At 40.8% G+C, this 17,208-nt stretch overlaps 2 protein-coding genes across 3 annotated transcripts in view; one reads left to right on the top strand and one right to left on the bottom strand.

The window, feature by feature from the left end:
• The window catches only part of LOC144242536 (uncharacterized), a 40,589-nt gene extending 31,447 nt beyond the window's left edge, over positions 1-9,142 (top strand). Inside the window, exon 4 of the mRNA XM_077777510.1 lies at positions 8,206-9,142. Within this exon, the coding sequence (XP_077633636.1) occupies positions 8,206-8,283 (78 nt within the window). The 3' untranslated portion in view covers positions 8,284-9,142. The remainder of the gene's footprint in view (positions 1-8,205) is intronic.
• The window catches only part of TRIM44 (tripartite motif containing 44), a 105,941-nt gene that overhangs the window by 68,572 nt on the left and 20,161 nt on the right, over positions 1-17,208 (bottom strand). For both annotated transcript variants that reach the window (XR_013338376.1, XM_077777501.1), the window contains exon 2: positions 15,904-15,981. Coding sequence is in view for 1 of the 2 variants with exons in the window: in XM_077777501.1 (XP_077633627.1) it covers positions 15,904-15,981 (78 nt within the window). In the remaining variant the exon portion in view is untranslated. The remainder of the gene's footprint in view (positions 1-15,903; positions 15,982-17,208) is intronic.

Below are 17,208 nucleotides of genomic sequence, written 5' to 3'. Positions count from 1 at the left end.
AGATATCAGCAAATTGAATCAAATAATTTTGTAAAAAAAATTATACACCATGACCAAGCAGGATTTATCCCAGATAGGCAAGGCTGTTTCAACATTTGAAAATCAGTTCATATCATGTCAACAGGCTAGAGAAGAAAAATCACATGATTACATTAATAGATGCAGAAAAATCATTTGATAAAATCTAAGATCTACTTATGATTAAAAAAAAAAAACTTTCAACAAACTAGGAATGGAGGAAAACGTTGTTAACGTCATAAAAAATATCTACAAAAAATCTATAGCTAACATCACACTTAATAATGAGCAACCAAAGTTTTCCTACTAAGATCAGGAACAAGGCAAGGATGTGTCCTCTTACAACTCCTTTTCAACATCATACTGCAAGCCCTAGCTAATGCAATAAGATGAAAAAAGAAATAAAATGTTTATAGGTTGGGAAGGTAGAAATAAAGCTGTCTTTGTTCACAAATAACATAGCTGTCGACGTAGAAAATCTCAAAGAACTGACCAAAAAACTCCTGGAACTAATAAGCAATTATAACAGAGTTAATATACAAAAGGCTATCACTTTCTTATATACCAGCAATGAACAAGTGAAATTTGAATATAAAAGTACAATACCATTTACAATAGCATTCCCAAAATGAAATACTTAAGTATAAACCTAATAAAATATGTATGAGGAAAACTACAAAATTCTGATGAAAGAAATGAAAGGAGAACTAAATATATTCCACGTTCATGGATAGGAACACTAAATATTGTCAGATGTCAGCTCTCCCAATTTGATCCATAGGTGCAATGCAATGCCAAGCAAAATTCCAGCAAGTTATTTTGTGGATATTGATAAAAAAAAGATTCCAAAGTTTATATGGAGAGGCAAAAGACCCAGAAGAGTCAACATAGTATCAAAGGAGAAGAACAACGTTGGAGGACACTACCAGACTTCAAGACTTACTATAAAGCTTCAGTAATCAACACTGTGGAATTGGTGAAAGAACAAACAAATATATCAGTAGAACAGAAAAGAGAGTCTAGAAATAGACCCACATAAATACAGTCAACTGATCTTGAACACAGCAGCACAGGCAATACAAAGGAAAGAGTCTTTTTAACAAACAGTCCTACAAAAATTGGACATCCATGTGCAAAAAAAAAGTTTATCTAGCCATAGGCCTTTCATTTTTCACCAAAATTCACTCAAAATGGATCAAAGACCTAGATGTAAAATGCGAAACTATACAACTCCTAAAAGATAACATAAAAGAAAATCTAGATGGCCTTGGGCATGGTGATGACTTTTTAAATACAATTCCAAAGGCACTATCCATGAAATAAATACCTGATTAGCTGGATTTCATTAAAAACTTCTCTGTGAAAGACACTGTTAAAAGAATGAGAAGACAAGCTACAAACTGGAGAAATATTTGTAAAAGACACATCTGATAAAGCACTGTTATTAAAATATACCAGGAAGTCTTAAAATGCAACAATAATAAAACAAACAACCCAATTAAAAAATGAGCCAACAACCTGAACAGATATCTCACCAAAGAAGATATACAGATGGCAAAGAAGCATAGGAAAGATGCTCAACACCATATGTCATTAGGGAAATGCAGGTTAAAACAAGGCAGTGTCATCACACACCTACTAGAATGGACAAAATCTGAACACTGACAACACCAAATGCTGACAAGGATGTAGAGCACAAGGAACTCTAATTCACTGCTGACGAGAATGCCAAATGGTACAGCCACTTTTAGAAGACAGTTTGGCAGTCTTAAAAAAAAACCTAAACATACCTTTACCACATGATCCAGCAATTATGCTCTTTATAATTATTTACATAATTATGTTCTTTATATTTAAAAAAAGTTAAACTTGAATCTTCATCTCAAGCACAGCCAACATTTTCATTCTTTGCCTTCCCAGTTAATAACAGACCCTCCCTTCCTAATCTGACTCCTTTTTTCTATAATAAATGAAAAGGGTTTTTAAAGCCCTTTTCAACTTAAGCCCATTAAAAGAATGGCTTCCCCAACAGCCAAGGACTTAGCATACGCTCCTGTGTCATTTGAAGGTTCTTCTGTGGGAGCTTCAGTAGTCCCGAGGCTCCTCAGAAGAGCCAGGTTTTAGCGTCTTGAAAAACTCTAAAAAAGATCTAACTAACTGATCCAATGAGTAACGAAAGTGTGAAGCCACATACTTTAAAGAAGTATCAGGCTCATTCATCAATGAGAAACAGACATCCTAACAATATGTCAGAGGGACACCTGCTTCAGGACCTGATAACCAAGTAGCACTGACCCACATGATACTGCTTTTATTATAAAGTGGGAGATGGAGTTAAAAGCAATGCTGGGTGAAAAGAAAAGATGTGCCTAACTCTGGCCTGATTCCATCATTGGGTATTCTCATATCTTTTAATCCATGACAAAGACAGGCCTTATGAATAATGATAATGAAAATACTAAGAGCTACCATGTTTAGTCAGTGTTCTAGGTGCTATTACATGTGTTTCTAATCTAACTTTCAGGTAGGCAGTAATACTTCCATTTTATATTAAGGGAAACTGAAGCCCCCGGTGACTAAGTCACTTGCCCAGTGTTATGCAGCGGGTAAACTATGAAGCCAAGATTCGCCTCAGGTCAGCCCTGTCCCTGGCCAGCGCTCTGACAACCACAGTAGGAGCGTCACCCTACTGAAAAGGAAACCACACTCCAAGAACTAGTATTAGGCCACTGAAGAGCAACTCAGCCCAGAGGAGAGCACTCAGGATGGGAAGTCAGAGGTCCTGAGGGTTAGCCAGTCCTGTCTTTTGGAACCAACCAGCTAAGTGACTTGGGGCAATCACTGAATCTCTCAGGGCCTCAGGCTCCTGAGCTACTAAAAGTAAGAAGCCAAACGGTTTTCCTTTTATCTCTAAAATAATACAACTGCATAAATTTTACATTCTTGGAGCAATAATTCACCAATTTGGATTTGTCTCTAACCATACTTGTTGCCAAAACTAGCGGGGCTTTTGGGAGACTAGGAATCTGCTATAGAAATTCTAAGGTGACACAAAATAAGAAGTTAAGAAGAGAATAAAATTACCTTTTTCTCTTGACAATGCTGCCCTATCAAGCAATTACCATCTTCCTACCTTTAACCACCAAGCTTATTTAAAAAGTCATATAAAACCTACTCACAAAAACACCACTACAGAGTTGACTCACCACCAACTGCATGTAGCCTCACTACTGACCTGTGTGCAGCATTTCAGCACTACTGATGCCCCTCGGCCTTTAGTTTCTTGCCAGGGTTTCTGTGACCCTGGACTTCTCTGGCTTTCTGAATATTGGCTCTAGCCCCGCAATTTTATTCTCTGTCTCTAGGTGACTATGATTGAGAAACTCCTCTAACCAGGGTTTTTCAACCTCAGCATTACTGATACTCAAAGCTGATAACTTTTTGTGCAGGGGAAATGTCCTGTGCCCTGTGAAATACATAGCAGCACCCCTGGCCTCTTCACAGGAGGGGACAGCAGCATCTCCCCCCACCTCCAGACACTGTCAAATGTCCTCTGCAGCCCAAGACACTTTCTCTCCACACCTTCCTCCTTAGTAATTTCATCCCATTTTTGCAATTCAACCACTGCCTCCAGAGATGGCTCCTAGGCCTGGATTTTCTCTCCAGGCCTCCTGGGTCGCAATTTCTTTTGATGTGTGTCTCTACCTGGACACTTTTCTATTACTCAAACCATTAAGCTCAAACAGAATCCTCTTCCTCCTCCTCAGTGTTTTCACTGCTGCCCTGAGTGCCCAGATATTAAGTACTATGGAAGCATTTCACGTGTTTTACTTGAATTAATCATCACAATGATACCAGTGGTGGCAATTATTATTCCATCCATCTTACAAATGAAGAAACTAAGGTTCAGAGGGGGTGAGAAACTTACACAGAGTAAGCAGCAGAACTGGAGTTTGAACCCACAAACTCTGACCACACACTCTGTTGTTTAACCACAATATTATTCTTCCATATTTTCCCTTCAGACCTTGTCCTGTTCCCCACCTTCCCCCTTACCACCACCAGGGTTTAGGAAATCAACCAGGCTTTAAACTCTGGAGTTAAGTTTTATTTTCTCCAGCAGATAACAGGTCTCTTGACTTAGTATCTAGAGGAGAAACGATGACACCTTTGCTTAGGCTCTTGCACAAAATGGTGGTCAATACATTTTGATTAACTGTGAGGAGCCCTCCCACATTTGCCTCTCCACCACAGTGGCTGAAGAAGTCTGCCCTGTATGTACGAAACCCCTTTCTTTGCATTCCCTTCCATCCTCTCCACTAAATATCTATACCCAGTCTCTAGACCTTCATGCTCCATCTTAGCTCCAACTGCCTCCACCCACCTCAGGCCCTTTAGTCCAGTCCCACTGTCACTTGTACCTCTAACTTGCTAAACAAAATCCTACGGCCCAGAGAAACTCCACGTGATCCTCCCTTCCCTCCTCCTTGGTGTTTAGACTTTGCTTTGTTTCATATAGTCCGTGGTTTGCTTTGTATCTTCAACAGGAACTTCATATTTCAGTCATAATACTCCAGCCTTCCTCCATCTTCTGCTAGAGTGCTTCTTCCTGTGACTATAAATTTTGGTACATGAGCCTAAGTCTTCTTTGCTTTAACAGCCTCATGCATATGAAACTGTAGTATGCTTCTTCTGAATCTCCTCCTTCATGGATCCCCCCAATGCAAATATGAATATACATGTACATGCGCATACATGAACAGCATTAGAGGTTCGGGACCGTGCTTCCTAAAGGCTCTGCACTGCAAAGATCCTAACAAACAACTGAACTGAATCTGTGAATCAGCTGTGAAGCAGATAGCAACTGTGAGCCCCCAGTCACCTGAGAGAGACATGGTCACAGCAGACTGATGAGCAGCTCTTACCGTGAGAGACAGAGATCTAGTCACTATGGTTGTGGCATCAATGCCAAGCATCCTCTCCTCCTAGGGCTGCCTGTTCATGCTGTCGGCTACTATGACTCTATTGCCATGACAACTTGATGTGAAACCCAGTGTCATGGAGCTAAGCTGGAGGCACCGTGGAACAAGTCAACACGAATGCTAGGCTCACTACGAGTGCACACTGCTGCCTGCTCTTTAGACGCTTCTCTCCTTGCCTGACCCCAGGGTGGCACTAAAGAAAGCAATCACAAACCTGGGAGCACAACTCTTCCTGAGTGAACAGAAAAAGAATTCTGGGTGTAGAAATTCCCCTGTAGAAATGTGAAAGTTAGATGGAGTCCCCAGAGACACCCAGGACCTGTAACAGGAGTAAGAGTCAGAGCTTCTGGTTCACCATGTTTTCTTGCTTTTCTTCCATTTTAACCTGTGCATAAGCTAGAAAGACGTTTCTGCCTCAGAAATTATCCTGCAGGAAGCGGGAGGTGGGAACTGACACTGAAAGTTTCAGGGGCAACCAGAAATACTATTTTTAAGCCTTTTAGAACTGAATATACAAAGTATGCCTATATTATCTGCTGAAGATCAAAGCGATTCTAAAGTAAGAGTCACCCCTCTTTCTCCATTCCACTTCTCTATTCGAACATTCTCCCTGCCAAACCACAGTTATTTGTTTACTATCAAAACCAAACAAATGCACACCACGAGGAACACTGAGGAAAGGGCACTTTTCGAGATGTCGGTCTTCTTTGCTACAGGTCAAAATGGTAAACCTCATGGAGTCTGTTGTCGTAGAGAAGTAGGTCTTGAGTACTGACTCTGCTGTGTTTCTGAAGCTCAGAAAGGTGAAAGTTTCATTTGTAGAACAGAGGTAATAATATCTTTCTCACAGAAATTTTTGTGAAGTCTACACAATACATAGAAGGAACTTAGTATTCTCTGGGCACGTAGGAACATCAGCAGAACTACTCTGCTGGTGCAGATAACAGTAACTATGAACATTTATTGTGTGCCTTTTATACAGTACCCACTGAGCTCTCACAGATAAAGAGCCCCCAGTAAGTTTTCTCACAGAAGGAGAACATACACCCTTGCAAGTGCAGATTCAAATCTCCCAAAGGAACACAGGAAGGACCTTCTCATACATCCTAGGCAGGAAAAGTAACGATGTCAATCAGAGGCTCCTTGCCTCGGTTTTAGTAAATGGCCACAGGCTGGCTGTCAAGGAGCAATGCCTGCCTTTTCTAGTTTGATATGATCAGACAGTCTACTTTAGTGACACTGGAGCAAAGCACAGCATGTGGTAAGGGCAGGTCACGTTCTGCCCAGCAGCTCCTAAGCACAGTCTACCTCAACCTCACAACCTGCCTCTATCACACCATCTCTCTTCTGCAGACTGAAGCCTTATCACACCCCAGCTGACAGTCTGCTTCCCTAAGAACCACAGGGCTTGCTAACTAAGTACAGTTGCTAAAATACTTTTTGGGTCCCCAAACACCATGCTACTAACCATCTGCCATCATTTCTTATCTCCTTCTCAAAAGTCTCCATTTTTAGGGTATTCAGTAATAAAAATGTAATATGGTTATAGACAAATTAAGAGGTACAGGTAACAAGTGCCAGAAGGACTCAGGTCATTGGACTCCAACATCTGTGCCCTTCCACCATAGAAGTAAAGAAAGTATGTCATACTCAATAGTTTTTTTCCCTGAAAGTTTGAACAAACTCCCTATTGGTATACTATTCCCAACCCATTTCTATAACTAAAAGTTAGTAACTTCCTACAACTACCAATAATTCTATATAGCAATCATAAAAAGGCAATTTATTTGCATTATTAGCCTTAGGCAAGTCATTAAACCTCTTAAATCTTTGCTTCCTCATCTGTAAAATGGGGATTATAATGTCTAACTAATCAGGTTGAGTTAGGAACTAAGGATCGCAGACTCTATTGCAGCAGCCACAGAGGTATACAGAAGCCATTCAATCAAGGATCGTAATCAACTAAATCACGGGGTTGCAGGGACCGTCTCTACACAGCCACAGGTGGACTTTGCCCTCTGGCTAAATGCAGTCAGGGGAGAGATGTGGTTCTCACATTTTACATCTTATAAATACATACAAGCACCTACATACAGACCTGAGGTAGCTGAGAGTTGCACTCTGTAACTTCAGCCTTAAGAGATCAACGAAGACATCTTTTTTACTTGACCAGATCTGAGCTTTATTTCCTAGCTGAATGAGAGGTGGAACTAACAGGAAGAGGATAGACAGGAGAGAAGGAGGCCAAGACCCTTAAATAAAAGTCTGGGTGGTTTTTATCACTATTCTCACAGTAAAGTTTTATATCTAGGCATCCAGCCTCTTAAATTAAATGTCAAATACAATCCTGTACCAGCAACATGAAGTGTGGCTGCTCTGGGGGAGCCCTGACAGCCCCACTCCCCTCTCCACGTTGCTCATGTAAGAAGTCCTTCAGGCTTTGGCAGAGAGTATATTATCAAGTCTCCTGTCCGGGCAGACAGGGTCTGGAGCAGGGGGAAGAGCACATCACAACGTATTAATTTTATTAAGCCATTTAAAGCTCAATCCCTTTGCTTTCTAACAATGCTCTAGCCCACCAGGCAGCTCAGAGACCAGGCCTACCCTAGTTTTAAATGCCTAGAGTTGATTTTACAGTACTTCAATTACTTCTGGTGCTCCAACAGAAAGAGAACGGCCGAAGGGTAAAGCTGCAGGAGAAGGGGCAAAGGAAAGTAGGAGGAGAACAAGAATCTCAGTGGTGGTTAAAGTGGGGACATATCTCCTAATGTGTTTCTTCAATGGGACATTTAATGTCTTTTGTGACTCTTAATTTATTTTTTTTTATTTGGCACTTGGCAGTTTTGCTAAATACAGAGTCTGCTCCATAGCAACAAACATAATTGCTTCTACGCATTGATTTCTTGTTTCTATTGGGAATATATGGACACACAGCTATAAACTCCCAAGGCTGAGATATTTGCCTCAACCTGAACGGGCAATGCTGCTCCACCGAACTAACACCAGGCATGCCAGCCCTAGAATCAGCCAGCCAGAAATACCAAGGGACTCCAACTCTGGAGATTTAACTCAACTTATCGGCATGCCACTATCACTCAAAAGAGGTAGCAATGGCCCTTTAAAGTGTCACTAATCCTGGGAAGCGTTAATTGATCAAAGTATAGAACTAGTTAGGTATTAACAGGTGGCTCATTTTTCTCCATAGGGATCAGAAGGGCTCCTGAACTGTGGGACGGGAACGCAGCCCCGGGTGCCCACAGCTTTCTGCTGGAAGCAGAGGTGACTCTCAGGACCAGGAGAGCGCTAGCAGCAGCCTTGACCTACAGGATGTTGCACTCCTAAGCACTTTAAATGGATTATCTCATTTAATCTTCCTAACAACCCTATGAAGTATGTACTATTATCCCCTCTTTTGCAGCTGAAAAAAACAAACAAACAAAAACAAAAAGCCTGAGAAATGAAGAGATTAAGCCCAGGATTGGCCTGGGATAGAAAAGCGGTCAACACTGGAGGTAGTCTGGCCAGTTGTGGCCCCATCCAAGCCTGAGCTTCCAGTAACTGTAGAATACTGCCTCCCCACGACAGAGGCTGCCATCAGGTTTCAGCCCTTCATCCAGTCTAGAAGAAGGGAGAAAGACAGACTCTTCACTAATGATGCTTTTAAGTGAGGGGCTGAAAAAAGTGATTGGGAAAGAAATCTATCTTCCTCTCTCAGCGGCTTTACTGAGATAGAATTCATGTTAGCATACAATTCACCAATTTAAAGTATGCAATTCAGTGGTCTTTAGTACATTCACACAGTTGTGCAATCATCCCACAATCAATTTGAACACTTTCATCACACTGGAAAGAAACTCCATAGCCCTTACCAGTCACCCCCCAACTCCATTTCTCCATCTCCCTCAGCCCCAGGAAACAATGGGTCTATTTTCTACTTATATAAATCTTCCTATTCAGGACATGTCATATAAATGGGATCACACACTCTTTGGTCTCTGGGGATTGGCTTCTTCCACTTAGCATCACAGTTTCGAGGGTTATCCTTGCAGCCTGCATGGGTGCTTCATTTCTGCGTATCGCCCAGTAGCATCCCACTGTATGGACATACCAGATTGTAGGTACCCAGTCATCCGCTGGGTGGTTTCCACACTCCAGACAGTATGAATGATGCTGCTGTGAACATGGGTGTGCACTGTTGGTGTGGACACATTATCATTCCGTGGGTATACATCCAAGAATGGACTTGGTAGCTCATACGGCAATTCTGTGCTTTCCAAAGTGACTGTACCATTTCCCATTTTTCTACATCCTTGCCAAATTGAAAACTTCTCTTTACTGGAAAAACTACAGCACTGTAGTCCTAAAAACGATCAGCCTGCTCTGGCTCTGCTATTACTGCCTGGGGGACCCCCGGCAGGAACCATTCCTCTCCTGGCACCTCAGTTTCCTCAGCTGTAAAGTAGGGGGTGGGAGATGGCCTCAGACTTCCGACTGGGCCCTGCACTTATCCATTTAGTCACATCACGTGAGACACCCCGAAGAGTGGGGAGGTAGAGGCCATCAAATCTCAGCTTGGAGCTGACTGCACAACTGTGTACCTGACTTTGCATTAACTCAAGTTTCCACTGTACCTGAGTAATCTTAGATGGTAACTGGCATGCCTGAAAAAAAAATTAACAGAATCTGCTTATGCTATTAGGAAGAAAACAGAAACGCCTTATTGGATAAAACTTCCATTTGGCAATAATGGCGGATTGGCCTTCAGGATTTTAGTTTTCCAAGTAGCTGTTCAAAGACTGAAGTGGATTCAAATGATAAAAATGTTTACAAGGGATGATGTTAGGTGAAGAAAGCAGGATACAAACTATGTATGCATGTATGCATACGTGTGTGTGTGTGTGTGTGTGTGTGTGTGTGTGTGTGTGTATACATATATATGGAATCTGGTCTGGATCACCCAGTGGAAGAACAAGCAGCACTTGGAGATCTTGGAAGGCAGGAGGTTTATTTTACACTGGTGGGCTCAGAGGAGATCATTCTCCAGAGGTCTGATCCCAGAGCACTATATATACATACACACACACACACACACACACACACACACTCAAATACATAGTTATCTAATTATATATATATATATACACACACAAATACACACTCAAATATAGTTATCTAATTTTGTATATATACATACACACATATATGCACACAGAATAAGAACTATATAAAGAGAGACAATACTAATTTTCTATTTGAAAGGCCATGCACCATTAACCAGTTTTCCCATAGGTGTGTCTTCAAGTGTGATGTACTGACCATGTGCATCAGAATCATGCTGGCTATATGGTAAAAAAGCAGTCTCAGAACTACCAAACTGGATGTTCTGGGTGAGCCTCAAGAATCTGCAGTCAAAAAAAAGAGGTACTCAAAGCTTAGAAACCACTGCAAGTAGTGTACGGTCTTTTGCTTTCCTATCTGTTTTGCACATTTTTCTATAGAGAGAATGTATTACTTTTATAACTGAGTGACAGGGAAAAAGGGAAGTTGTCTCATTTTGTTTTGATAAAGGCAGGGGGCTAGTGACGGAGGGTAGAGTTGTTTCTCCTTTTCTGCTGCCCAAGTGTCTGCAGAGGATGAAAAGGCCACATTTGTTTCCCATTGGATTCTATGCCTCAGTGCCTAGATCGGACTGAGAAAGCACAGGGAGTTTGCCCATTTAGTGCTCTCCATCAATTACGGGAAGCTACTGAAGCACCAGCCTCAGTTCTTCGTTTAGTGAGGGCAAAATGCCCAGGGCTGTCATGGCCCCTATGCCAGCTCCCTGTATTTTGGGGGGGGAAAGGCCACTCTCCAGTGCTTGGGCCCTGCAGCTGCAGGCTGCAGGCCCCAGTAAAGGCAGGTAAAAGAACAATGGGAGGGCAAAAGAGTCAGGTGAGAGTCGGACTGCTAGGGCTCACAGCACATACATCCACATTTACTCATCCACGGGTTCAACAGTCGTGTGGGGGAAGAACATGAAACACGACAAATGTGAAGCCCTGGCTCCAGCACTCACTAGCAAGCTATTTCACCCCTCTAAGTCTTAGACTGCTCATCGATAAAACAGGGCAAAGAATATTATTTCTTTTCATAATGTTGCTGTAATAGATAACATATATCTCTTACTATGGGCCAGGTACCCGGCTAGGGCTTGAGGGTACAGAGATAAAAAACAAAACAAAACACTTCAAGATTACTACTTACGACTTCCTTTTTTTTTTTTTTTTTAATGAAAAGTGCAGAAATGGGTCAATAATTCTAAAGCTCTCCAACCAAAGAAACACTTTTGAATGAATCATCTTGATAACTGAGGCATCTCAATTCTCTGCTTCAGCTGGCTGAATAAACACTGTCCCAGGGAATGACGCTGCCTTAAGGCAGGGCAAGGGCCCGCATGCGACCTGGCTTGACCCTGGTGAATAACAGGACACTAACAACAGGAATTTAAGCTAGGCTTTGTTTATAGCCATTTCTATTTGTATGTGCAAAACCTACCATTTTAACAAGAGTCTGATTAGCAGAGGACAGTGAAGGACTGGGCTATGTTCCATTCAATGATATCAGATACTAAAATGGACTGTAAAGTTCTCTTGCAATTATAAAATGCTATGTAAATGCTAACTAAAAATAAGACAACAATTCTCAGATCTATTTAATTTCATGTTGCCAGACAATTCTTTGGTTTCACACTTTAGTATGAACACCTTTAGAGACTTAAGAAAATAGAGAAAAGAAAAACAACCCTGTTATGTTTTAGGCAGTCTTAGTATGGCTAGCCCCTGTTTAATCCTGCTCCAGTCTGAGAGAATGTGAGCCACTCGGCTTGAGTTTAAGGCACTTTCTGGAGAATAACTTCTTGAAGATTGGTATGATTTTGTGATACACAACTGTTTTTTAGCACACCAGACACAGGAAACCATGAACAGCACATCTTAGATGGAAAGAAAAGCAATCAATACTAATAGAGAAAGCCACTAATAGAGTGGCTGTTATTAACTGCATAATAAGAGGTTAGCTGGATTGAGTTTAGCATGTTATGCTTTTGGTTCAATGCTTTCTGAGAGGCTGGACAGGGGGAAGAAAGGGAAAGGAATCAATGTGTCCTCTGAGCTTCAGTTTCCTCTGGGTAGACTATGAAAGATTACTGCATAGTCACTTCATAGGAGAGCTATGAAGAACTCAGAATGCTTTCAAGTTCTTAAAAATCCAGGTGTGGATGGACAGGGACACACACACACACACACACACACACTTGATTAACTACATCTTTTAATTTCCCTGAAGTCTAACATAAATACAAGAAGTCTACAATAAAAATCCTGCTTTGTGCAATAAGTGTTTCTGAAAAGTAGGACTGCAAATATTTGTTTGCAAACTGGTTCATATCAAAAACATTAGGATGCCTTATTATTTAAAAGACCACTTCCAATTAAACAAACTGAAGATTGCTTGTTACTAAAAATATTCTCTTTCCATTGTAAACAAAGTTCTAGATCCCTGGAGATATGCACCCTTAAAACAGGGCTCCCCATAGCAACATGCATGCACACAACTTAATCTGGTTCTGCGCCTTACTTCCCAAGCACCACTGCCTCTGGTTCCGGAGTCTTCAGGCTCACCCCTAGGGGCTGGGATTTGGTGTCCCTTGAAGTCCCTCTGGTTTTAGAACTCAGCCCACTCCTGTATCATGGCAGGAGTCTTGATCATCCTCTTAAACCCTAACCAGAACTCTTCTCTTCTCCCTCTTCCGTGCCTTGCTGTTTCTCTGCTGGACATGGCACCTTACAGGAATCCAGTCCTCTCAGGCAGCCTCGGTGCACCTCCCTCTCCTCTCCTCTGCCCCGTCAGCTCAATTTATTTGTTTTCTAAGCCTGAAGTTTTATGTATCTCATTTTTTTTTTTTTTTTTTTTGAATCTAAAATCGCTTGGACTTATTTATAAGGGCTCTTCTGGCCATCTGTTGAAAGGAATAAAAAAAAATCAAAAGAGGGAAGGAAAATCACCAAGGTCCACCATAGTCTCTAGTCACAGCAGACCCACTGAATCAGCATCTATGGGGGGGAGGGGGCGCTAGCACTCTGTATTTTATAAGTCCTCCAAGTGATTTTTATGAACATTAAAGGTTAAGAACCACTGATCTGGAAGAAAAGAGGGCATCAGACAAATATTCTGGACAAAATGAGGCTTCTCCTTAAGAAGAATTAGGTCTGCAATATTGACACAGAAATATGCCCAAGATACTCTGTGTAACAGTATAATAAGTATAGTATAAATCTTGTAAAAAATCTTAGAAGTATATTTTCCACATGGAAAAACTGTCTAGAAGGTTACACACCAAACTGTTAGTGGTTAGCTTGGGGGAAATTCATGTGACTTTTCCTTTATGGATATCTGTATTTTTTAATCTATAAGCATATATTATTTTATAATTTTAAAAAATGATTAGTCTAGTCATCTTCCACTCCTCTCTGACAAAACTCAGAGGTAAAAATTAACTCAGTCCCCAGTAGATTTCAGTGTCTGGACTAATGAAGCTTTGTGATGCTTTAGGGAATTCTAGAGGAAGTGAGGCAGAGATAGTGCTCAGTGCTCCATGACTCAAATCAGTGCTTCTATGAAAAGCTCCTGTGCCAGGAAATGACAGGTCACAAAGCCTGAGAGATTCTGTCCTTCTTAAATAGGCCAACTTTAAAAAGAGATGGTGGAGTTCTGAGGAAAAGCAGAAAAAACTAAAAACTTCTCTTGGAAGACAATTTATTTGTTGCAAAAATTATATATGTAATGTCCTATTTTCCACCCCTCCCCCTTTGTCATCTGACAGTCATCGTGCAATTACAGTGGTCCTCCTTCAAGCTGGCTCAGGTACATATAGCATATGTATACGGACAACTGGAATAGGGCTTGAAAAGAAAATAGACTGGTGGAAATAATCTGGGACAAGATAAAGAAAAGATAAAAGAGGTGAGTGTGAATGCACATACCCAAGATTATGACTGGTCCTAACAAATACCCTTTAGCTTACAATGCATCATGGAAAAATCCTGGGGCTTCTAGGAGTTGCTCTCCCAGGATCACTCAATTTTTTCACCTCTGGCGAGTTTCCCATTAGAAGCACTATATGCATTCATAAAGGACCCAAAGCACTTCACTGTATCATCGCCATGCACAGAAGCCACTCAGTGTAATCTGGACACACCCTCTTGCTCTTCCCTGCCTACAAGCATGTGCGTGTGGCAGAACAGAAAATGCAGTTGTCTCCTTCAGGATAGCTACTGCCCCAGAAACCAGAGAAACTGAGTAAAAAAAAAAAAAGCTCTCAGTAGTCTTTAATAATTAATCAGCTCATCTTCCCTAAAGGAAATCCACTCATACCAGGGGTCTTTCTGCTCTGAGATAAGAAAATTGATGAAGGTTACCCCAGTATTTTTCTATCAAGATACTCTCTATCTCTGGAAACCTAACTATACCAGAAGACAAGAGATATTACCAATGTCCCTATACTTTCAATGTTATCAGAAGAGAAAATTATTTTGCAGATTTAGGACTGTAGCCACCTTTTGAAAAGCCTGTCAATGCTGTGACTCTGCCTTGGTAGTGTTTCAGATTAGAAAATCAGGGCACAATGTGATTAGATGATAGAAAGGAGACAAACCCCAGTGCTTGGTCTGCAGCATGACATAAAAGAAAGAACACAGCTACTAGAGTCAGTATGAATCGCAGCTTTAAATTATACTAGATTCAGGGCAAATGCCCCTAACCTCCCTAAGCCTCAGTGTCTTTATCAATAAAATAGGAATAATAAGCTACTCTACCAGGTTGTTGCAAAAATCACAAGAATGTTAAGCCAGGGGGAATAAGAAGTTAGTGTTTAATGGGCAGAGGGTTTCAGTTTGGAATGATGAAGAAGTTCTAGAGATGGATGGAGGCGGTGGTGATGTTGGACAACAATGCGAATGTACTTAATGCCACTGAACCATACAATTAAAAATGGTTAAAGGGGTAAGTTTCATTATGTATATTTTACCACAATTTTTAAAAAAGGAATGTCAGGCTCCTAGCACAGTGGCTGGCTCCCAGGGCTAGTGTATTCACCATATAAAGAACTTTAAATTAAAAAAACAAAACAAAACAGGTAGAGGATACAAAAAGTCAAACAAAATTGTGCTCCTTTCCCTGTTTAGTTGTGAGAGGCTCTGACTGTCAAGAGAGCCAGCTGGTGGCGATACCAAACAGTGCCACAGTAAGTCTCTGGGTAGGAGAAGGGAGGCTGTGTTAGTCATAATCCCTCCGGCATGTTCAGTTCCCAGTCCACCCCCACCCTGGTAGGGAGTCTCCCAGAATATCAATCCTAGGGCTCCTGACATCTTGCAAAGAAAACTGGGAAGTTGAAACCATTTTCCAGACTAGACTTGAGGTCATGAGGACAAAAGCATTCGCAGTGGCAGCTGGTTCCTGTAAGTGGCGGAGAGACAAGACGCTAGTGCTGAACACCAACTGGAAAAGTCCAGAGCCTGTTCCAGTCCTCAGCATTAAGCTGAGCAGTACCTTGGATGCCTTTGGCTGGATTTAATGGACACAGAGGACAGTAGTCTCAAAGTCCTGTTAAAGGAAGATTAAAAATGCACTTGTCTGCAGTTTAGAGAAAACAATTAATGATTATGTGTTGTAAGTCATAAAACAGAGAAGGGAAAAAAACAGATGACTTATCTCTAGGCATATTAGAACATTGCTTCTGATAGGCAGGCTTAATTAGATCTTGATGCGATGTTCAGATAGATGATCATTAACATCCCTAGAACTGAGCACAAGGAGAATGAAATACTTGGGAGTACCAATACCCAATCAATTCCAAAATAACACTTACTTTAGGATCTGAGCTCTTGAACTTTAACCTTTCCACCAACTCTATCATAGCTGCCTTCAGTCCGCCGGAGTCTTTGCTCTGGAAGAAAGAAAAGACAGGGGACATTAGACAGCATTTTGTTGCTCTCTCAAAACACAAATAGCATTTCATGGGACAATGAAACAGAAAGCAATTTTTTCTTCTTATTAGCCAAGAGAACTAAATGACTGAAGAAAGCTGCACTGCCCCTCTTCCTCTGTCTATTGGACAAAGAGGGTCGGAACATAAATTGCCCACTGACCTGAGAGAACTATTGGAATGAAAATTAAATGCAATTTGTACAGGCTGACACACTGCTTCATCTTAGGGTTCCACTGTGCCAGTGTTCACTGAAAAGAGATTTTGATCTGGGATGTCCACTTTATGATTTAGTGGTTTTTATTTTGAACTTCTACATACCAAATGCAGAAATATGCAGTATTAAATATTCATATAAAAATAAAAACAAAGAAAATGCCACAAGACTTAATTGGAAATGGTATTACAGTGCGCTGGCTGAGTACAAGTTTTTGAGTCAGATATACAAGTTTCAAATTTGGGGTCTGTCACTAACTAGTTGACTAACCTCAGATAAATTACTGACTTTCTCAAAACCTTCTCCCCTTCTATAAATGGGGATAGTAAGCAGGATTATTTTGAGGCTTAACTAGAACAGTGTAAAAGTATTTGCCCAATATGTGGCATACATAGTAAATGCTCAATAAATGTTCATTACTGTTATTTCATTATAATAATTAGAGTAGCACAACCCAAGAGAAACGTAAGCCATAAACACAAGCCGCATATGTAATTTTAAGAGTTCTAGTAGCCACAAAAATAAGGTGAAATCAATTCTAGTATATTTTATTTAACTCTGAAAACCCAAATCATTATCACTGTAACATGTAATTTCAACATGAGATATTTTATACACATTTTTCATACTAAGTCTAAGATTTCATAAGAAATCTAGTGTATACTTCACACATGCAGCACAACTCAATTTGGACAAGCCACATTTTGAGTCCTCCAAAGCTATAGATAGCTAGTAACTACTATGTTGGTCAACACAGATTTAGTGAATGGACTCTAGAGCCACACAGCCTGGATTCAAGTCCCAACTCTACCAGCTGTGTGACCTGATGCAACTTAGCCTCTCTATGTTTCTATTTCTTTACCTGTAATATGAAGCTAATAATAATACTTACTTCATGGGGTTATATTAAGATTAAATGAACTAATATATGTTAAGGTACTTAGAAAAGGGCCTGGAACATGGTAAATGCA

Source organism: Crocuta crocuta, unplaced genomic scaffold (genome assembly GCF_008692635.1).
Source record: "Crocuta crocuta isolate KB4526 unplaced genomic scaffold, BGI_CrCroc_1.0 scaffold384, whole genome shotgun sequence".
NCBI lineage: Eukaryota > Metazoa > Chordata > Mammalia > Carnivora > Hyaenidae > Crocuta > Crocuta crocuta.
The sequence above is the reverse complement of the archived record's forward strand: the minus strand, read 5'-3'. Positions and strand labels throughout refer to the sequence as shown.